Source organism: Eutrema salsugineum, unplaced genomic scaffold, assembly GCF_000478725.1.
Source record: "Eutrema salsugineum unplaced genomic scaffold, Eutsalg1_0 scaffold_1, whole genome shotgun sequence".
In the NCBI taxonomy this organism is placed as follows: Eukaryota; Viridiplantae; Streptophyta; class Magnoliopsida; order Brassicales; family Brassicaceae; genus Eutrema; species Eutrema salsugineum.
The window spans coordinates 2,472,945-2,494,578 of record NW_006256909.1 but is presented as its reverse complement, the minus strand read 5'-3'; the positions used below and the strand labels follow the sequence as shown (position 1 = coordinate 2,494,578).

The window sequence follows — 21,634 nt, the reverse complement described above, 5'->3', positions numbered from 1 at the left end:
GAATTATAATTTTAGTTAACCAAATTTGAGTTAATTATTTTATAATATAAAAAATATAACTGAAAATAGTAATTATTTTATAATATAAAAAATATAACTGAAAAATAGTAGTCAAGTTATCAGAAAATGTAAGAATTGAATTTGAAACGCCAAAAACAGTACTCAGTCTTTGTAACCATTAGGCAAAACTGATGCATTTAAATGTACTGTTGTAAATCATTTTCTATAATAAATCAAAGTATTAGATTTTTATTTGTAATTTATATCTTAGTAGTATATATCACATGTGTCAAAAATGTAAAACAATAAAATGATTAATGAAAAACCATTTTTAATTGATTTATTTAATACTCAATTTAGCATATAAGTTTCTTTTGCCAGGATTAGCATATATGTTTGAAAGCAAAAAGATTGTCATAAGGATAATTAGTTATAGAACACACACAATTATTAATTACAATAAGATATACTTTCATTGTCAAATGTTAAAACAATGTACATTATAATCAATATATGGTCAAAATTATATATTTTTTCCTAATATATTTACTTCAACAAAAGTTGCCTAACTTGACAAAAAATAAACTGAAAATATAAAATTACCTAATTAACTTTTCTTACAAAAGATAATATTATGTAGAAATTGACCTCAAATCATTAATCACTGACCAAAAAAACTATTTCATCATTTCTCATATTTCTGTCATATATAAGTCCAAGGGGTAATACTGGAATTTCATGTAAATGGAAAACTGTCAGCGTCTGATTTTGCCCGACTCTGGTTTAACTCCTTGCACGGTTCAGATCCGAGTTTGAGAGAAGCTCTTTTCTCTCTGTCCCTTATCTTTTCGGAAGAAGAGATCCTTCACTTTGTCTTCTCCGTTCTCGTCGCGATCAACTCGTTTACAGCCTTCAGGTCAATGTTTCCTCCTTCGTTTGTTTTGCCTCAATACACGATTTACTCTGATTTTGTGGTTCGATTTTGTTTCGAGTGTGATCCGATCTTTTCTTTTAATCATCTGATTTAATCGATTCTGAAACATACTGGAATTGCGTTTGATACTTGATCTGTTTTTAGTTTTTTTTTTCTTCTTGACATTTCACAGATGCTTGTAGATCGTGTTTGTTTCGTTGATTGAAAAAAAGGGGTCAAATTGTGACACGATGATAACGAATTTCGTATCAGATCCTTTTTTCCCTAATCATTTATAGTTTCCTCGGGGGCACTCGTGGTTTCATCTTATATGATTATGCTTACACTTGTAGGGATTCGGATCAGCTCAATCTCAAGTGGTGTTTAAGCTTCTCAACTATCCATGGATCAGGCGGAACTGACTATGGATCAGGTTGGTGATATGATGTTATGCAAATTTATTCTTCGCCCATTACGTATTCATAGGCTACACCATTACGGATTTTGACTTTCATATTTTGCATAGAGTAATACAACATCCTGCTTAATATTTCTGGCAAGATATGAATAATGACAAATTAAAAAAAGATCATGAAAAACCGTCGTGTTGGATCTTAGCAACTTTTAACTACTCTGAAATTTTAATGATGTGTTTTTGTCAGCTTTATTCAGTGTGGTTGTATTGAAAAAGCTTATAAACATCGTGACAGTCTTACTTGTTGTTTTTCCAGTATTCAATCTCTGTTATTTTTTAACCTTTCAGGTATTGAAAAGGGATATTCCATGGGAGACATACATGACAACTAAGCTGATTTCAGCAACAGGTCTCCAGCTCTTAAGGCGCTATGATAAGAAACCTGAAAGTGCAAGGGCACAGTTGCTGGATGAAGTAAATCTTTTACAACTCTCTTTTTCTCATTTCAATCAGTTTACAGAAACTTGACTCGATTTCTCTGTTTTATTAGTGGTTGAAGTTGTATAACGACTCATGCAATCATTTACCTTGTCATCATGAAGTGATAAGTTGTGTCGTTATTGCAGGATGGTCCAGCTTATGTTCACCTCTTTGTTAGCATTTTACGTGATATCTTCAAGGAAGAAACAGTGGAATATGTTTTGGCTTTGATTTATGAAATGCTCTCAGGTAAATAAAAATGAATAAATTTGCATTTACCGTTTCATCATCTTAGATTCCGGCTAATATTCATGCATCAACTGTTTGCCAGCAAACCCAACACGAGCTCGGTTATTCCATGATAAATCTTTGGCACATGAGGATACTTACGAGCCTTTCTTGAGGTGAGTCCTTTTGCAATACTTTTATGACTGAATTTGGTCTAGGCAACAATTGTTTCCCCCAATTGTCTCTTACTTGCTCTTTTTATTGGAGACCCTGAATTTGGTCTAGGCAACAATTGGTTCCCCCAATACTTTTATGCAATACTTCTCAGTCTCTTACTTGCTCTTTTTATTGGAGACCCTGATTATAGTCACAATGAGTCAGTTTATTACTTCGATTACAATCTTCTTGGCAAAAGGGAAACATATGTAAAATTCCATTGGGAGAAACTGCTTTCAGTTACACTTTTGCTTGATTTTGGCTGTTTATCTTCAAATGTATGCAAGCTAAAAGATATGTCCTCTTTCAGGTTGCTGTCGAAGGGAAATTGGTTCATTCAAGAAAAAAGCTGCAAGATCCTTGCCTGGATAATAAGGTAGTGTAGAGGTCAATACTGCTTAACATTACTTTATTAATTATGTATCTGACATTCAGCATCGTTTACTTGACGGGTCTTGCTCTTCTCTCAATATATAGTGCTAGGCCAAAAGCTGGTAATGGTGCTATTGCTAATGGAGAAGCTTCCGGTTCTAAGAAACATATTACTACAATTGATGATGTACTTAAGGGGTTGGTGGATTGGCTTTGTGCTCAGGTTCTTCTTCTTTTCTCTTTGATTTCTTTCTGTTTGTGTTGGCGTTGCATTGATAGGGTTACTGATTCTCGAAAAGCGATTGATGTTCATCATAGATTTCACAATCCTTAATTTTGAAATGCAGTTGAAGCAACCTTCTCATCCTACTCGTGGTGCTCCGATTGCAATCAGCTGCCTGTCGTCACTGCTTAAAGAACCTGTTGTCAGATCATCGTTTGTGCAGGCAGATGGGGTGAAATTACTTGTTCCTTTGATCTCCCCAGCATCCACTCAGCAGTCTATCCAGGTAACTATATGTTTTGGGGGGTAGTTTTTAGTGAAAAATGTCCATTAAAGCTGTGAAGAAGTATTGCAGTTTCCATATCATGCAAAGTCTTTGGCGGAAATGCAATGCCTAGACAGACACCCGGGTGGTGAAACTTGTATTGATTTTTAAATGACTACTAAATTTGTGAATTTATGTTGCTCCCTAATTTTGTGGGCTGGATAAATTAGTAACTATTAGATAATTCTGTTTCAATTTCTCATTTTGTCATAATTTCTCAGCAACTAATTCTTGTGATTTGTATGCTCTCGACCAATAGCTTCTCTATGAAACATGCCTCTGCGTCTGGCTTCTGTCCTATTATGAACCCGCAATAGAGTACTTGGCAACATCAAGGACAATGCAAAGGCTCACGGAAGTGGTTAAGAGCTCGACTAAGGAGAAGGTGAGGCTATGTTCCCTTGTATCTCAAAAACAATATAAGTATAACCTTAGAAGATAAAACTTCTGTACGGAAATTGCATCTGACCTTTCTCCTTGTACACTGGTGGAAACTGTCTTGCAATTAGTACTGCCCTCTGTTGAGATTCTTTCTCATGTTAGGACTGATTAATCAGGTTTCCGCCATGAAAAAAAAATTGAGAAAATACTTGTTCTTTAGTTGATACCATTTTGTGAGGAACTCGACTAAGGAGAAATTGAGTTATATTCTCTCGTGTGACTTGCTCATTGCCATCATCCAATCTGTTAAGATCATATGACGCGATTTTGGTCGATCAATCAGAATATATCGTGCAATACCATGAATTCTGTTTTTTTTTGGATGATTGATTTTGTGCGATGCACTTGTTATGTAATCTGACAGTATTTTTTGGTCTTATAGGTTGTCAGGGTGGTGATATTGACATTCAGGAACTTACTTCCAAAAGGTACATTTGGTGCCCAGATGGTTGAGCTTGGACTCCCACATATCATCCACAGTCTAAAAACACAAGCATGGAGTGACGAGGTTAGACAAGTTAAATACAAGTCTAAGTACTGCTTGTTATTAGCTGTTATGAGGAGCATGAATTTCTTAACTTCCTGCTAATTACCAGTGAGAAAATCTAGCTATATAAGTAGTTGTTTTAGCATATGTCTTTATTGTAAGCATGGTCGTGGTTAAAACCTGTTTAATTCTGAATTTGTAAGGACTTGCTGGATGCACTGAACAAACTAGAAGAAGGGCTAAAAGACAAGATCAGGAAATTGAGTTCCTTTGACAAATATAAACAAGAGGTTCTTCTTGGCCAACTTGACTGGAACCCAATGCACAAAGAGGCCAATTTCTGGCGTGAGAATGTTACTAGCTTTGAGGAGAATGACTTCCAGGTATAATTCTTGATCCCACTCTCCTCAACAACCACCACTTGTAGAGCTCAAAGCGGGCTAGGTCGGGCCTGTTTGGTCCATCATAACAACGCTAACCATTTGTTAAAACTTGTGGATGCAGATACTCAGGGTCCTCCTCACAATCCTGGACACGTCAAGTGATCCAAGATCATTGGCGGTGGCATGCTTTGATCTCTCACAGTTCATACAGTACCATGCAGCGGGGAGAGTGATCGTAAATGACCTCAAGGCGAAAGAAAGAGTGATGAAACTGATGAACCATGAGAACGCTGAGGTTACCAAGAACGCTCTCTTGTGCATTCAGAGGCTTCTCCTTGGTGCTAAGTACGCTAGCTTCTTGCAAGCTTGATGGGGACTTGCATGTATCTTTCTATATAATGGAAAGCAACCAATAGACACAGATTGTGTTTCCTATTTATCATGTGGATTTGTTGTTCAGTCCAAACAAAACCTGCTTCAACTCCTGCCCCTGCTTCCTTGCTTTCGATACTACATTCCAAGACTAAATCTCTTTATTATTTGTCCTGGAAAATCTGCTATTGTATGCTTAAATAATTTCTGCGTTTTTTTGTATTTATTTATTAAATAAAAAGGCCTTGAGGAATATGCTATTGTTACTGACGGCAATTTTGGGCCAGTTTGTTGTATGACTGATGTGAGAGTTTCAGAGTAATGCAGATGAGATTATATGGTTGCATCTTCGATTCACTTTAGTTGCATATTTGGTTTATTGGCTAGTAAAATGGAAAAGATTCGTGATCGGTTGTTGAATACTGAATAGTCTTGCTTGCTTACTAATTACTACTGCATTAGCCTAGCGAGACGGGAAATCAAAGATTACAACATATTAGTCGATTGTTTCAATTCAGTATAATTTTATTATCATATATCCTTGAGAATTACACACATACATATACATACACACATTCATAAAGGTATGCTCTACCTTTTACAACTGGGACCATCGCATCTGTGACATCTGCTTTATTATCTGTTTCGTATATCTCATCCAACTTACAGATATCTGCTTTATTATCAGTTTCGTATACCAATCCAGAGAAGAGGATGAACAGAATCACTTGATGAGAATGCATCTCGTCGGTGCTCCTTCGGCATTAACCAATCTCAACGGTAAGCAATGAAGCGAGTACGTTCCAACCTCCACATCATCCAGCTTCAGCGCTTCCACAGGGATTATATCCTGCAAAATCATGCCAACTCTCACGATTGTTAGGAATGTGCCTCGTCTCACTTTTACGCCTACTTAACTAACCAATTCACTTTCTTGTCTAGGCAAATATCATATCCCATGGTTTGAAAGAGATAAAAGAGAGACAGATAAGGTTTCCTTCAGAACTATGACAATGCAATGGAAATTTTCAAGAAACAGAAGCAATGTTTAGGTAGGTAGTTGATACTTTTATAGAGAAAGATATACTATACTCACCCTTCCTGCAAGTATAACCTTGTGCGTCGCAGGTGATTCCTCAAAAGCAGCAAAGGAAAGATAATCAAGCCCTGGATTTCACAATGCAGAATAACCGGTTTCAGGAAATGTAATACGAGCTAAGAAATACTCTTTAAGATCTGATAACGGCGTGTAAAGATAGAAACTAAGAAACCAAAAAAAAAAAAAAAACAATCCAAATCTTACCAACAAGTTTGATGTCTGTATTCTCAACCAACCATTTCGCCCCATCGGTCATAAACCCAGCGAAGCTTGAATCAAACTCTTTCTTAAACATAAGCCGCCTGATAATTCAAACACAGAGAAAGGCAGAGTAAGCTTTGCTCTCTTATTGCCACGAGCTCACATCAAGACTTTGGTATTACTCTGTTGTTCATATCGAGACTTACCTGTCAGTGTTCAATGTTCTGAAGAGCACACGACGAACTCCCCTTGGAATATGAAGTGATTCCATTACCTCAGCTATACAATCAACCCAAAATCATCTTGAAAAAAATGTTTCTTTTTTTTAGTAATATATATAAAGATCCATAATTTCAAATTATCAACTCACCAGTGATGTTCTTATCTCTCGGAACATCGACCAACAACGCAGGACCTAAAGAAATTACAGAAACCAATTTCAAAATGATCACTAACCCAGCAAACAAAAACTAAAAAAAGTAAGAAAAGAAAAAGAAGCAGCTTTTGAAGACAAAGATACGGAGACGATTACCGTTAAGGGTTTGGAGGTCAAGCGAATCGGAATCGAAACCAGCGTCGTAATACTCGTCAATGAAGTGGCCCGGAGCATCAACGTGGGTCCCGGAGTGAACAGATAGTTTCATCTCCGACACGTTAGCAAAAGATCCATTCTTCATACTCGCGGCCAGTCTCAGGAAACTCGCCAGTCCCTCCGATGACTCCCAAGCGGGCATCTCCGGCGTGTAACGGTGGCTGATGTCGAATATCTTCCCTCCGCCATAAACCTCACGGCGGATTGGCTTGAGATCGTCGGAGAATTTCCCTGCGACGCCGAGGAGAGGTGAGAGGGAGAGTGCAGTGACGGCGAGGATCAGGAGAGGGAAATCGACGGAGCGGGTCATTATCTCGGGTCTCTCGGGTTAGCTTGTGGGTATCAATCAAAATTATATCAATCTATATGGTTGGTGTTATCAAAATTTATAAGGATACCGAATTTACGTATTAGTGATAAAGAGCTTTGACTTTTGACTTTTTGACTTTTGAATAAAAACCGTTTATATTGACTCTCTCTATTTTTCTCATATTTCAACTATCGTTTATACGGTGGGTGATATCGATGATCCTACCGTTTTCGTACACGTTGCCTTGGAGGATCTTCAAAGCCGGATCTAGGGATGAAACATTTGCCAATAGCCCTTAAATTTTTTTTTGTTATTTACGAATTTTTTTGACTCCTATATTATAAAAAAAAAATTTGTGTTTAAATTGTTTATAGCTCCCAAATTCTCAAATCCGATTCTTAGGTTTATCCTTTGAAAAGATGATAGAGACAGAAGGATAGGCTTGAAGAAAGAAGAATGAAGAGTAACAGAGGAGCCATGGGTTTGGGAGAGAAAGACAGAGACTCTGTTCCTTGTTGTATTTTGCTTTTCTTGTTGGTCGTCTTATTTCTTCATATTCATTTTTTTTAAAAAAATTAACATTTTGCGGACTTATGATATCTGGTCTGTAAAAAAAAACAGAAAAGAACGAAACATTTTGTACAGACTAACATTTTGTACAGATCTTTTGTTTTATGTACAGTGTTTAACATTAGTTTGACCAGATCTTCTGTTTTATGTACAGTTTTTACCTCTTTACTCAGAGGTTGTAAAGAGGTACAAAAGGTTTTTGAAAATAACTTATGAAAAATGTTTACTCAAACTAATTCATATTTCACACGATAACTCAAACTAATTCATATTTCACACGATAACTCAAACTAATTCATATTTCATAAGTTATTTTCAAAAACCTTTTGTACCTCTGAGTAAAGAGGTAAAACACTGTACATAAAAGCTGGTAAGTCGGTGCAAGAAGATGAAACCAAATGTATGTACAGACACAATCATGTATCGTAAACATTCAGAGCCAACAAAAACAAAAAGAAAAGGAGGATTTGCATTGTGATAAATGTAGAGTGATATGTCTTTGATACAACAAAAAGGAGCACAATAAACACATGTGGGGGATTTATCAGTTTTTAGAAGAAGATTGGAAGATGAAAACCGCAGTTAGAACACCGACCAATGCTGTGACAGCCAAAGCAACCGTAGGCAATGGACTCGCCACCCCAAAATTCTGAACAAAGAAGACCAATACACATTAAGATCAAAATCTTTGAGGTATTCATTTCTCAAAATTGCTGTTTGATTAAAGAAAGTTTTCATTTTTTTTTCCATAAGCGAAATTCAGATGTTAAGAGGAGGAAGAGTTTTGATGATGTTACCTCAAGAAGTCCTTTGCCAGTGGCAATCTCAACAGTAATGGCAACTGCAAAACCAATCATAGCGCCACGACCAAGCCATATGTCCAAACCGTTGCTCCCTTCTGTATTTTGCTCGCTTCTGATGGAAACTGATGCTCCTCCTCTGTTTCCACTTCTTCTTCCTCCACCACGAGTCATGCTCAAATTCAATGGCACTGCTTCGGAGAAAGAAACCACAAAACAAAAGGAAATAAAGTTTCTTCTTTTCGGACCAAGCAAATGCATAAAGCAAGAAACTATGTACTAAGTCAATCTGAGATTAGGTGAAATCTTCCCCTAATTTCAGAGAGCTAAACCACATATGAACAAATCCAGTCGGTATAAAACGAATCAGAAAAATATCGGCTAGTCCTAATTACAATTTAGAAAATCGGGGAAATATAGCTCAGGGACAAGGAAGACGTACAGAGAGGAGAACCAGAAGCGAAGGTGGATCGGCTTCCACCAAGTTGCGGTACATGAACACGACAGGTAGAACTAGGGCTTGTGATTCGAGCTAGCTTTATGGCGCCAGAATCTGGCAAGATAAAATCCCGAAACTAGTCAGATACATTATAGAGACTTAGTAGTAGAGGAAGAGGCGTAACCGAGAGAGAAAGAGAGAGTACTAGGAAGAGAGAAGGCGAGAGACGCAGAGGCTTGAGATAAGGCCATGTTCCTTCTATGCAGTGATCTATCGCTCTAAATTTTCGGTTGGCGCCACTCTTCCTCTTCTTCTTCTTCTTCTAATCAATCCTTCGTCTTCCTTGTGAATGCGTCGCGGTATTATCTGTTCGAGCGAGCGACACGTGTCTTCTCTCCACTCAATAAGTTCGTATCTTGTTCGACCAGTTGATAAACGGCAGCGTTTTAACGAGCATTTGAAGCGAATATCTAAACAAAACCAAACTGAACCAATTTAAAATTGATCGGTTAATGGTTAAATTGAATCGATTTTGTTTTATTTTTCCGTTTAATTTGAAACATTTGTATACATGCTCAATGATTAGATCTGACAATGTGCACCAACTTATTGTTTTCCTCACTATGTTTATCGTCGTCACAACACTCATATGGCAAAATAAACTACTTACGTCTGTTAATTCAGTTACGGGCCAAGGTATTTAGTAAAACCATTGTAAACCGAATCCGAAGAAGTAAATAAAATTCTTAAATTTTCAAGTTTAACAAAAGTGCCTTCGACGTTTGAAGCAAATAATTCCCGGAAAATTTGTTTCCAGATAAGAAAGAAACACTCGAATAATGAACCATAAAGTTGGAATATCAAAGAAACTACTACTCTCCAACATTACCAAAACTGTAAGAAATCCAAGATAACATTATTGCCTAAACGAAAACCCTTCATCAAATCCTCACATTCAAGATTCAAGAATCAACAAGACACCAAACTAAAGCTTGAGGAAAACGAACTCTTCCACAGCTGGAATCTCCCCAATCTTCTTAAGAGTGTCCTTGCTTGGCTGATCATCTACTCCAATCGCCATAATCGCTTGCTTCCTCGGTGCGATTCTTCCAACGCTCATGAAGTTAACATTGACGTTAGACTCTCCAAGGATGCTCCCGACGGTCCCGATCATACCAGGCTGATCCACCTGCCTGCACAGTATGATACTGCCTTCAAGAGTCACATCCACCTCAAAAGATCCAACCTTCGTCAAATGCGGGACTCCGTCTTTAACCCTTCCTTCCACTTTGACCTCTCCTGATTCAGACAACGAGCTCGCGAATTTCGACTCCACGTTGCCTAGCTGAACAGTTATTGTCTCCAAGGGGTTCTCCGGAGACCCATCCAAGAGCACACGTTCCTCTGAGAGTCTGAGACCTCTCTGCTTGGCTGTGAAATCGGCGTTGACCAAGTTGACATATACGTCAGAGATTGGCTCGATGATTCCTTTTGTGATCATGGCCCGAAGCAGTCTTGTGTCCAGATCGTCAGTGGCTCGTGCCGAGGTGTATGAGACTTTCACGTTTTTCACGCCGCTTCCTCCAGCTACCAGTTGTACCGCTAGTCTTCCTAGTTTCTCAGCGAGTATCACATATGGTTTCAGCTCGGTCAGAACCTGCGGATAAAATATGATGTAAGCTTGAGCAAATAACAGGAATATATTTGAAATATTCTTATTGGAATCTGATAAGAACAAAGCTATGGAACTGCTATTCTTATTCCAGCCCTCAATAACTACTCTCTAACCAACTCTGAACAGCTCTAATCTGCTACATTCAGTCCTAGGCTAGCTGAACTTCTTCAAAGCTTAACAGAATCTCATTATAATAAAAGAGGCTAAGACATTTGTATCGCTTCAAAATGAAGCAAAAACAACGTTTGTGTATTTAACTAGCACAGAACAGTGCTCTCACCTCAGCAGAAACCATTGGTGCATTGACTGCAGTAGCTGCAAGCTCTCCATTCAGAGCTCCAACAACAGCTTCAGCGATTTCGATGGCAACTCCTTCCTGTCAAAGCCAGAACACCAACTAAAGATCAGAAGCCAAACAGCAAAAAAGCATGATTCAAATATCATATGAATCATAACATGAATAGCACACCTGAGCCTCCATAGTACTGGCTCCAAGATGAGGTGTCACAGTGACCCTCTCGTGCTGCACGAGCTTGCTGTCTTTAGCCGGTGGCTCTTTCGTAAAAACATCAAGTGCAGCCTGAGCAACAATGCCAGCATCAAGGGCTCTTACTAACGCGTCTTCGTCTATGACACCTCCACGAGCAACATTGACGATGCGAACTCCTTTCTTCATCTTAGCAAAGGTTTCATCGTTTAGTATCTTCGATGTTGCTGGCGTAAGAGGCATGTGAAGAGAAATGAAATCCGCGGTGGCGAGGGCTTCATCGAAGCTCACTAGGTCAACACCAATGGCGTGGGCACGGTCTGCTGGGGCATAAGGATCATGAGCAATGACACGCATACCAAGACCTTTGGCACGACGAGCAACTTCCGTCCCGACTTTCCCGAATCCCAACACTGCAAGGGTCTTTCCTACTAGTGAAACACCCACATACTTGTTCCTCTTCCACTCTCCTGCATTACATACAGATCAAAACTCAAATTCTTGGCTAAATCCATCAAACTCAAATTAAAGATCACTTATCTTCATACACCATGATATCTAGACTCGAAAATTCGTTATCCAAGTATCGTCAACAGCAGAGAAAAAGGAAAGCTCATAATCGAAATTTGTAAACTGGACATCCCATCAATTATCACAGGTATCAAAAGAACCAAAGCAACCAAGCATTTCAAAAGTTTAATTTCAAAAGTTACTGACCAGCCTTAACAGAGGCATCAGCTTGAGCGACGTTCCTGGCCATGGCAGCCAAAAGCGCGATTCCGTGCTCAGCGGCAGCGATCGTGTTCGCCGTCGGCGCGTTTACAACAAGACAGCCAAACTCCGTAGCAGCGCTCAGATCCACGTTATCGATCCCAACACCAGCGCGTCCAACAACCTTGAGGCGTCCGCGAGACGATTCGAACACCTCACGGCCAACCTTTGTGCCACTGCGAACGATCAACGCGTCACAGAGCGAGATCTTCGTGTTGAGCTCCTCCGGAGTCATGTTGTACGAGCAGTCGACATTCGCGAAATCCTCCAAGAGCTTCACCCCAGCCTCGCCGAGCTTCTCAGCGACGAGGATCGTAGGCTTGGATCCGTCTCCGGCGGAGCAGGACACGAGAATGAGTCGCCGCCGAGGAGTATCGCGGTTGCGAGAAGGGAAAGCGACGGAGATGGCGGAGGGAAGAGGCGATCTGGAGGAGAGAGTCAAGCTCTTGAGGGGATTGGTGGCGACGGAGATGGCGGAAGACGCGGCGGCTGACATTGCTACCGCTATTTGGAGTAGTGAAGAGTGTGTGAAGTAGAGGAAATGTTGGTGGCACGAGGGAGAGATCTAAAGGGTTAGAGAGGCGATGTTGGGGGTTTTATAGTCGGTTCAGGGGTTTGGTGTGATTGTGATGATATTGTTGTTGTAGACGGCGATGGAATCTCACGCGCCTTGTATTTTTTAAAAAACTTTTTTATCTGTCTTTTCTTATTAAACATTAATCTTAGGCTCTAATGCTCTATTAGTTGACATAACAACAAAAAATGAAATGATAATAGCCTTAGAAATCCATTTAACGACCTAATTTTGATTAAAACTAGGATTAGAATGGTAAATATTATCCCAGAATATACTAGAATGTTAAGACTCTTAACACTGCATCAAAAAAAAAAAAATTAACACTGCATCAAAAAAAAAAAAAAATTAACACTGCATCAAAACCAGGTGTCGCGCGTGGGATTTCATTTACCAGGGTGAAAATGGGTTTTTGTAATTTCCAAATGTTTCGGCGAATAGAGTTGCATCTATTTACGGAAAAGTATCCCAAACCAAAAAAATTAGCAACTTCGAGGAAAAGTCAAATTTGTTTATTTATTACAGAGAATTTAGATTTGCTAACTGCGAAAAAAATATTTACAGCTTCGAAGATTCATTTATATATATAAAATACAACTTCGAAGATTTTGGTACTTCATTATAGATCTTAAAGTGCTTATTGCTTAACGTGGTGGGGTCTTGTAATGTCTGGCAGATCATTGCTGCACTTTTGAATACAGTATCTTTTTAAGATTTTAACATTTTAGGCAAACAGAAAAAAAAAAAGACAAGAAAAGATTTCCTTACTAGGAGTTGATTGAAATGACAAAAATCAATTTTAGAATATCCGGTTAAGATGAATTTTTCGAGGCCTGCCCGCAGTTTGTTTTCCTCTTTAATCCTGTATCCTTTGTTTTCAATCAAATAATATGATGTTCATCTCGTTGGGAACAAAAAGCTTAAAACAACCATTAATATGTGTGTGAGAAACAAAGAAAAAATATTCCACAGAAATTCATGACTTAGATTCTTGGATATAGAGCGGTTAGTATTCAGATGGTGTATTTAGATCCAAATCTTAGTATTCCCAAGGATTTTAGCTTATTTAACAAGAATGTATTATTCATAACATAACGTTACAGGAGAGATGTGGCATGCTAACACACTAAAACTTTAACAGGGGTTTAATGATTTTCTAAGCGATTTTAAGTGCTTTAACCCAACTTGTAAGAAATGGTCCAATTAGTAAACGAGCTATGCACTAGAGAGAGTTGCAATTTCAGTAATTTAAAAATAGTTGAAGACTTCAAATTTGAATTGAATTGGACTTATAAAGTATGAATCTCCTATACCCCATAGCAAAAAAAAAAGGACTATGAGACTCCAGGATAATTTTCAGGGCAAGTTGTTCGAATGTTACAATCAAAAGAAGTAAATATTGGTGGTCAAATTTTACAGTATTAGGAAATAGGTATTACTTGTTGCCTTGGTGGGAATATTTGGAAGGATATTCTATTAGTCAATTACTGATAGCTGTGACGTAAGTATAATTTATGGCACGTGAAAGATTTGCTTTTGTGTTTTTATCTATTTTTCAACTGCTTAGAGTTGCATTGTTTTTGGTAGGTCGACCTGTCGAAAACCCCTTACGTATACTATGCAGCCGCGTTTGCTTTTATATACTGTTTGATTTTCTTATAAAAAAGTTATTAAGTTTTCGTTGAATGAAATTACGGATCACAACAAAAACAAAGGAATAAATTGCTCTTCCAAATTCGGAATAATACCTTCCTTGTAAAAGCATCCTATATATATTTTCAAAAATCTCAAAATGGATATTGGGTATTCATGCATGATGACAAAATGCTGTTGGATACTCTTGTGAAATAAAGCCACTTAGCTTGGTCAATGACTCGCTTGAATAATGAAAGCGATCGTTAGAGGTCAAAACCCATTTTGGTTGCGTTTCACATCTTTTGATTCGAAAAAGAAAACTTGTCCACATCAAACACACTTTATTTAACAAAAAATTATACAAAGTGCAACAGATTGTTGCCTTTCCTAAAAATAGAATAGCAAGTCCGCCTCCATTTCTAGTTTCCAAGTGACAAATGAGAAGTATATATGTTCATAGTGTTCTCTATAGGTAAAAGAGTTACATAGTTTGAAAACCAGCACCATCACTTAAAACCGCATATCTTCTTATATGAAACGTAGACCCGATCTTCATCATGGATAACCTGAACAATATTAATAATTTGAACATCCATTCAAAAATTCAACATCTTTTTTTCTAATGCAATGATATGATCATTCATAATAGAAATGACTCCAGATTCTTAATGAACAAATGACTAAACATGGGGCTGCCAAAAGATCTTATACAACCATTGATATCAGAATCCATCAGCAGCTAGAACAAACTGTTAACTCTTAAGTCTTAACCCTGAACATTAATAATTTGCCACTCCCTTATTACGAATCTCGTGATATCCATATAAGCATGTACATTAAAAAAGCTTAACAGAAACTTACTTGATTGTCTAGCAGAAGTTGGAAAGATAAGCTTGTGCTAAGGAGAGACCGAGTTGGACTTGAGCCTCAGTGGTTAAGTGAAGATTGTCTGGCTTTAGCGGCAATCCTTTAGCATCGACACAGACCACATTGGATAGTTTCAGACCCAACTGTGCTTCTCTCACCTTATCTATATATCCACCTCCCGACGCTATTGCAACCTGCTTCAAATCAAACCAACACAACTACTAATGGAAACCGATGAAACATTTCAAAAAAAGACATCACTTTCAGCAACATTAGCTAATGAAAAACTGAACTTCTTGACAGAAACTAGAACTGAATCTACATATTCTCTAGGCATGCAAGTTTTCGAATTGAAGGAAGGTAAGTGATTATAGACCTGAATAATGGGGAGAGAAGGGAGGTTGAGATCATGACGGAGGTTTTTAATCAGACGGTCCATATTGCTCCCGTAGCTCTCAGCGTCGTGGATGTCCAACACGTCACTCTCTCCTTGGTACCAAAGCACGGCCTTGATCTCTCCGCCGCATTTTCTGCTCTCCTCCGTCCTCTTAACCATCGTCTCGTACAAGTGACTCCCACGCGCCCACTCTTTAATCGCCGTTCCACCGGAGGCGCACGGCACCAGTCCGATCACGGCCGATTCCGTCGTCTCCAGACGATTCCTCACCGCGTTCGCGAACGCCATCCCAGGACCTACGCCGCACACTTTACCGGTGTCGATGTCAGCGTGGAGTGGCTCACGCGCTTCCTCCCATCGGAGATCTGCGCTCAGGCGGAGGATCGATGAGTTTGGTGCGCATTCCGGCGGAACGATTTTATCCCATACCCAGCGATTGTGGTGGTGGTGGTCTTTGACGACGCCGCCGCGTCCGGCCATGTTGCTTTGTCCGGAGAGAATGAAGATCTGATTTGGTGGTTGAATCTCAATTGTCTCCGCGCCGGTAGTGGTAGATCCTCCTTCCATTTTTGGTATCTCTTTGGTAGAGAGTTTATCAGAACAGAGAAATCTATACTAATATTTCCGGATTTACTTAAAATTGCTTATCCACTTTAGAGATGAGTTGAATCGAATGTCTGAATGAGTTGAGCGGAGAAGATGATGATTAGGCGTTGACATTTGGAACTTGGTTCGGTTTTGTCTTGGTTTTGTTCAGAATTTCAGATATGTTCGGTTTCGAAATTTGGACCGTGGTCGGTGTACAACTGTCTTAAACCTCTGTTTTGGTTTTTTGGTCAATCCAACCTGAATTCTCCACTTTCATCTGTGTTTACTAGTTTGGTACAAAAATCGTAAAGAAATATATACATTGGAAGTTGCATATATAGAGCAAGTAAAGTAAGCAACACAAGTACAAAACTAATACACACGAAGCAAATCCACTTTCTATATTGCCAACGACTTAGGCTACTATCAAGAAATCAAACTAAACACACATTTTCTCTAACACCTGCACCACTTCTCTCATTGACGGTCGCTTCTGAGGCAAGGAAGATATACATTCAATCCCTAACCTAAAGCACACTATTGCAACATCCTCATGCCGAGCCACATCGCTCCTAATTGCACCGTCGATCAACCTCAAGAACCGACCTTTCTCTTCCGCTTCAGAACCGGGTGATTCCGACCACTGATCTAAATCTTGAGAAACTTTGCCTGTGAGAAGTTCTAAGAGAATGAGGCCGAAGGAATAAACGTCCCATCTAGGGTTTGGTTTCTGGCTCGTAGACCATTCCGGTGGTTGGTACGGTGAGCTCGACGTTGGTCCAGTGGTGTGAGATTCACGCACCGATGTCCTGAGGCGGTCTAGGCCCAGATCGGTAATGATGGGCTCATTCTCAGAGTTCAAGAGAATGTTATTTGGCTTGATGTTACCGTGCACATGTTTCTTCTCGTTGATGTAAGATAGTCCTCTGGCCATTCCTCTTGCTATCTTGAGCCGTGCCTCGAAACATAGTGGGTTTTGCAACGATGATGTCGACGAGCTCGAGCTTGCCTTTGCTGTTTGTAAAGGAACAAAAAAAAAAGTGTTAAAACTTAAATAGCAAAGTGAGTGGCGTATTTTAGGGTGCTAAACAGCGCCAGTTAATGGGCGTATTTTAGATGTGGCTTGGTGCGACTGAGGAAACAGAGGTAGAGAACTTACGGGCGGTGAAGGAGCAAAGGAGGCTGCCATTGGGAACATAGTCGGAGATTAGAAGCTTCTCGTCGTTTCCCCAGCAGAACCCACGAATTCTGACGAGATTCGGGTGTCGAAGCTTAGCGATGGCACGAACCTCCCGCTCGAATTCCTTGAGTTTCACAGCCGCACAGTTCTCCGTCTCGATTCGCCGCACCGCGAATGCCGTGCCGTTCTCTAGCACCGCCTTGTACACGATTGCGGTTCCGGTGGTTCCCAGTATGTAAGCAGACGCCTTTAGCAGAGTGTCTAGATCAAGCCGAGTCTCGCCGTCGACTGTGACCAGTTGAGTCTGAACGTTCTGTTTCAGTCGCCCACCATCTGTTCGATTGAATGCCTGAACGGTTTGCTGGTTCTCTACGTCGCTCTCTGATGTCGATGTCTCTTCGTACCTTCCTCCGTTTAAGATTATGCACGAACCGCATGCCGTTTTTGCATCTGGTGAGTCTGTGACTTTGACCTCCGCGACGCTCGGTTTCGGTTGGTGAATCGATTTCTTGGCTTCGTTTTTCTCCAGACACGTTGTGAAGTAGCTGAATGTGCTGGTTTCTGGGGATCTTCTGCGTTTCCTGGCTTGGTATACGTAGAGCACGAATAGAGCTATGATCGCTAGACCAGATATGTTTGCAACTGTGATTACAGCAATAGTTGTTGGCTTTAGCTTGCTTTTTGCTGTCTGATTTGGTGATTCTGTTAAAGGGTTTGTTGGAGCCGAGCTTCTGGGCTTGACCGCTATCGCTGGTGAAGTATTTTCAGGGATATTTGGAGGGTTTGAGAGAGTGGAAGGAATTGAACAGAGGGTCTTCAATGGCTTCCCACACAACTCTGGATTACCAGAGAAAGACTCGGCCTTTTGGTTTAGTAAAGAGAGGGAACTAGGTATCGGGCCTGTTAGGTTGTTAAAGGAGAGATCGACTGTAGCGTTTGCTGGATATTTCTCTGCAAAACCTGGAGAAATCACGCCCAAGACTTTGTTGTGTGATAAGTTCAAGTAAAGCAAGCTTTTCCCTCCCAAATCCCGAGGAAGAGTGCCGTTGAGAAGATTTGAAGAAAGATCAAGAACCTGTACTGCTTCGAAACCAGCTGGAACATCACCTGAAAACGAGTTCTTTGTCAAGGAAACGACCGTTAGATTCTTCAGAAGTGAGAGGCTGAGCGGAATTTTTCCGGTGAATGCGTTGGCTGATAGATTCAAGAGCTGGAGACTGATTACACTGTTGATACTCTTAGGCAAATCACCAGAGAGACTGTTGCTTCCAAGGGAGATAACCCGAAGCTCAGTGGCGTTGAAGACCGAGTCCGGCAGTGACCCGTTGAAGAAATTGCTGGACAGATCCAAGTTTCTAATGTGCGGAATCGAGAACAAGTCCGGAGTAACGGAACCAAGAAGTTGTTTGTTGGGAAGTACCAAGCTTGTGACTCTGAACATGTCTGGTGTGTTGGGCTTCCCAAGCTCTGTACAGGTGACACCTGTCCACAAGCATGGTGTTTCATCGTCGTAGTTCCAGTTGCGTAGAACAGAGAGTGGGTCACTAAGGATGGAGTATTTGAAAGAGAGCAGAAGAACACCATCAGTGTTAAGAGCTTGGAGTTGTGTGGGGACAAGAAGAAGATGGAAGAGGAACAATGAGAAGAGGTTGCTTCTGTTAGAAGTCATGGTTTTTCAGTTCTTGGTATCTCCCTCTCTAATTATGACATTATGGCTCAGTATATTCATAAGAGAGAAAGAGAGAGAAGAGAAAGAGAGAGGTTGAACCACTGCAAGTAATAGTTGTTCTGGTCACCAAATCTATATGGTATTGGAGCAATCTCGGAGATGTTGAAGGGGAGAGAGAGAGAGAGAGAGAGAGAGAGAGAATTTTGTTGGGCCGGAGTTGATGAAAGATGCTTTTTGACTAGACATGGGAGAAGGTGTAGAATCATCAGTGATTCATCAGTGTAGAATGTGAATGAGCAGCTGTCAAATTTTTGCACGTATATAAAATATTTATCTCATTCAACAGGAAAAGAAATAAGAAAAAGCAATCCATGGGAGACAGAATAATTACTACCCGTATGCTTTTTGGCTGATCCATAGTTTACCAGGAGAAAATGTAAAAGACTGACCGCTTCAAGAGGTTTCCAATATGCGAAACAACAAATAAGTTACAAAATTAGTTTCTACTCTACTATAGAAATCATGCAGTTGAGATTTTATTTGGAAAATGCGGTCCATAGAAACTAGAAAGATTAAAACGATAAATTACCGACCATAGTGACTAAAGATCAATCGTACATATCTGATATGGGTGATTATGTTTTTATAATTGACTACCTAAGTTAAAAAAAAGAGATATCAGTTTAGGTTTTACCAAAACAAACAAAGGGGTTCGTGTGAAATGAAGTAATGAACCATATACATAAATCAAAGACAAAATAAAGGGACACCAAACTGACATGTCAGTTATCCTCATCTTTAATTATTAAGTTTTAAATAGTAACAAAAAGAAATAAACAAAAAATTAATAATAAAGAAAAATTGACCTTGCAGAGCTTGATTTTTGTGTAAAATGTTCACATAGCTTAAAAGATGACAAACCGAGTCTTTAGGAAAATCGAAAAGTCGAAAACATTCCTTAGTCAAGAAATTATTCTTTATTCTAACAAAGAAACTATTTAGTCTTTTAAATAACTAAAATTTAAAGATAAAACAAAATCATATGTTAGAAGTGGGAGAAGCCAAAACATAATCAAAGGGGAAAAAAGGGTTTGAAATAGAAAATTAAACAGGAAGGCCGCATCGCTTTCAATGTAGACCGTAAACGAATATAGAAGAGATAACAAAGGGTCGAGACTCGAGAGTGGTCCATTGAATTATAAGATTCGAAGGAGAGAAAATTAAGGCCAAATAGACGACAGTATTGTCCGAGCCACAATTATATTGGATTAACAGTTACACAAAACAGTTTGGTGTACATGTCTACATGATAATAATGATATATATATACTAGGGTATGTCTATAAATCTTATCTCTCACGATAGATAAACACATGGTATATAGTTTGTTGATTAAGACAGAAACCGACAAGCGTATAAGAAAATTAAAAGCTAAACAAATCAGAGTTATATAATTATTTTAAGCCCCAACGGTAATAAAAACATAAATCCCAAATAAAAAAAGCGTAAAGCATAAGATGTAGATGATCATTATCATGCTACATCAAATAAATCGAAGTAACAAAACCAGTTCGAGGGAAATGGTTATTTGTCAGCCAAGAGGAAAATATTTGAAATCAGTTCCTTACTTTTATGACATAGTTACTGTATGTTGGAAAAACATAAATAAATGTTTGGGAACTTTATGAAAGCAATCTTTTAGGCGGAAATGTATAAAAGAAATCTGATTACCCAATGCAAAATAAGCTTTAGATTTTGTACCTTATATTTTGTGTATTGATTATGTTGATAGATACTACCAGTGGTGGAGCCAGAAAATTTTATCACTGGAACATAACTAAGTGAATAAGAATTTTATGAATGGAGACATTAGTATTAGGCATAACTAAATACACCAAATTTTTAAAATTCATTGGGGGCGACCGTCCCCGACTTGTATCATGTGGCTCCGCCACTGGATACGACGCGTTTTTAGATGCCGTTTGTTGTTGTAGAGAGTAGTGCAATTGACATTAGCGGTGGAGGAAGATGTGTTCGAGCTCTTACGTGATAATTTTCGAAGAAAATAATGGAAATTTAGACATTGTCTAACAAAGAGCAATTTATTCATTTGCAAAAAGCTACATACAATTTCCCAGTTGTTGACATTTTTTATTGGTGTCAGTATAATAATATTAATTTTTTAAAGTTAAAGTAAGGGAATAATATTCATGATAAGTTGTTTAGTGCACATAGTGTAATCGCTTAAGTTCAAATGGTGATCACTAATTATCTCACATGTGAATTATAAAAGGTGCCTGTGGATATGATGGGGATTAAACCTAGTCCATTTTTAAAACACACAACATAAGTTTTTTGGACATAAGTAAAAATACAATTTATAAAAGTATATCAATCTGACATGACGATCACGGGTTGATGTCGTTACTCAGTTTGTAATTTTTTTTATTCCCTTTCTGTCTTCTTCTTTGACATTTATTTATATTTATTTTCATGTCTTTCTCATTAGCCCCGGCGCAAATGTCTCATCTACAAATACTGTTTGGGTGTTGAGTGGCAATGATTTTATTGTACTTTATTAGATCTTTAATTGAAAAACCTTATCATCATATAGTTCGATCAACCTTTCTATGGTTAAGAACTTTAAAACTTGTTTTTGTGTGTTTTTAGTAGAAAAACTATTTTTTGTGCCATTTTTAGAAAAAACTACTAAGACTATAAACTCTTTTCATCAAATTACATCCATTCAATGCTTTGTTTTTATTGTCGGAAGCTGATAAGCGAATGTGAACTTCGACCATACTCACACCACTGATTGTTATAGGCATATGGCCCATTTCCTCCCCCACAACATTGGATTACATGTGTTAAAGATAACGTCGACTTTTATTGTAGAAAATGGATTAGCTCTACACAAAATAAATA

General features: G+C 38.8%; 5 protein-coding genes across 6 annotated transcripts; 1 reads left to right on the top strand and 4 right to left on the bottom strand.

The window, feature by feature from the left end:
- Positions 1 to 777: 777 nt before the first annotated feature.
- Positions 778 to 5,201, top strand: LOC18029116 (V-type proton ATPase subunit H). Its single transcript, XM_006412200.2, has 12 exons — positions 778 to 916; positions 1,267 to 1,346; positions 1,677 to 1,802; positions 1,955 to 2,057; positions 2,140 to 2,212; positions 2,563 to 2,628; positions 2,730 to 2,847; positions 2,972 to 3,133; positions 3,432 to 3,557; positions 3,996 to 4,121; positions 4,304 to 4,483; positions 4,605 to 5,201. The coding sequence occupies exons 2-12, from the start codon at positions 1,317 to 1,319 to the stop codon at positions 4,851 to 4,853; spliced, it is 1,359 nt and encodes a 452-aa protein (XP_006412263.1). The 5' UTR covers positions 778 to 916; positions 1,267 to 1,316; the 3' UTR covers positions 4,854 to 5,201.
- Positions 5,202 to 5,359: 158 nt separating this feature from the next.
- Positions 5,360 to 7,143, bottom strand: LOC18029115 (kynurenine formamidase). The gene is made up of 6 exons (XM_006412198.2): positions 6,688 to 7,143; positions 6,526 to 6,570; positions 6,362 to 6,434; positions 6,159 to 6,256; positions 5,952 to 6,022; positions 5,360 to 5,705 (listed from the first exon to the last, which is right to left on the bottom strand). Exons 1-6 carry the CDS (start codon positions 7,055 to 7,057, stop codon positions 5,580 to 5,582), a joined length of 783 nt encoding a protein of 260 aa, XP_006412261.1. The 5' UTR covers positions 7,058 to 7,143; the 3' UTR covers positions 5,360 to 5,579.
- Positions 7,144 to 8,018: 875 nt separating this feature from the next.
- On the bottom strand, positions 8,019 to 9,233 carry LOC18029114 (stress enhanced protein 1, chloroplastic). Of its 2 annotated transcripts, none has more exons than XM_006412196.2 (4): positions 9,072 to 9,233; positions 8,870 to 8,980; positions 8,425 to 8,618; positions 8,019 to 8,276 (listed from the first exon to the last, which is right to left on the bottom strand). In XM_006412196.2, exons 1-4 carry the CDS (start codon positions 9,115 to 9,117, stop codon positions 8,172 to 8,174), a joined length of 456 nt encoding a protein of 151 aa, XP_006412259.1. In that variant the 5' UTR covers positions 9,118 to 9,233; the 3' UTR covers positions 8,019 to 8,171. The 2 variants fall into 2 exon arrangements, with proteins under 2 accessions (XP_006412259.1, XP_006412260.1); XM_006412197.2 differs by having other exon boundaries at positions 8,075 to 8,276; positions 8,425 to 8,621.
- Positions 9,234 to 9,600: 367 nt separating this feature from the next.
- Positions 9,601 to 12,373, bottom strand: LOC18029113 (D-3-phosphoglycerate dehydrogenase 1, chloroplastic). The gene is made up of 4 exons (XM_006412194.2): positions 11,746 to 12,373; positions 11,011 to 11,498; positions 10,822 to 10,917; positions 9,601 to 10,523 (listed from the first exon to the last, which is right to left on the bottom strand). The coding sequence occupies exons 1-4, from the start codon at positions 12,293 to 12,295 to the stop codon at positions 9,852 to 9,854; spliced, it is 1,806 nt and encodes a 601-aa protein (XP_006412257.1). The 5' UTR covers positions 12,296 to 12,373; the 3' UTR covers positions 9,601 to 9,851.
- Positions 12,374 to 14,367: 1,994 nt separating this feature from the next.
- LOC18029112 (receptor protein kinase-like protein At4g34220) lies at positions 14,368 to 18,918 on the bottom strand. Its single transcript, XM_006412193.2, is given in 6 exon segments — positions 14,368 to 14,574; positions 14,870 to 15,069; positions 15,252 to 15,841; positions 15,844 to 15,887; positions 16,301 to 16,874; positions 17,020 to 18,918. Coding segments are annotated over 5 exon segments (3,090 nt in total). The 5' UTR covers positions 18,710 to 18,918; the 3' UTR covers positions 14,368 to 14,574; positions 14,870 to 14,877.
- Positions 18,919 to 21,634: the final 2,716 nt, after the last annotated feature.

Bases quoted from the DNA above. Each gene is read 5' to 3' on its own strand.
- LOC18029116 (XM_006412200.2), top strand. From the start codon at position 1,317: ATGGATCAGGCGGAACTGACTATGGATCAG. The intron at 1,803-1,954 runs GTAAATCTTTTA...TCGTTATTGCAG, and splicing joins GGGCACAGTTGCTGGATGAA to GATGGTCCAGCTTATGTTCA. The intron at 2,058-2,139 runs GTAAATAAAAAT...ACTGTTTGCCAG, and splicing joins GATTTATGAAATGCTCTCAG to CAAACCCAACACGAGCTCGG.
- LOC18029115 (XM_006412198.2), bottom strand. From the start codon at position 7,057: ATGACCCGCTCCGTCGATTTCCCTCTCCTGATCCTCGCCGTCACTGCA. The intron at 6,571-6,687 runs GTAATCGTCTCC...TAATTTCTTTAG, and splicing joins TGACCTCCAAACCCTTAACG to GTCCTGCGTTGTTGGTCGAT. The intron at 6,257-6,361 runs GTAAGTCTCGAT...TTGAATTATCAG, and splicing joins AGAACATTGAACACTGACAG to GCGGCTTATGTTTAAGAAAG.
- LOC18029114 (XM_006412197.2), bottom strand. From the start codon at position 9,117: ATGGCCTTATCTCAAGCCTCTGCGTCTCTCGCCTTCTCTCTTCCTA. The intron at 8,981-9,071 runs GTACTCTCTCTT...TTATCTTGCCAG, and splicing joins TCTCGCCTTCTCTCTTCCTA to ATTCTGGCGCCATAAAGCTA. The intron at 8,277-8,424 runs GTAACATCATCA...TTCTTTGTTCAG, and splicing joins CTGGCAAAGGACTTCTTGAG to AATTTTGGGGTGGCGAGTCC.
- LOC18029113 (XM_006412194.2), bottom strand. From the start codon at position 12,295: ATGTCAGCCGCCGCGTCTTCCGCCATCTCCGTCGCCACCAATCCCCTC. The intron at 11,499-11,745 runs GTCAGTAACTTT...TATGTAATGCAG, and splicing joins TGATGCCTCTGTTAAGGCTG to GAGAGTGGAAGAGGAACAAG. The intron at 10,918-11,010 runs GTGTGCTATTCA...TGGCTTTGACAG, and splicing joins CCAGTACTATGGAGGCTCAG to GAAGGAGTTGCCATCGAAAT.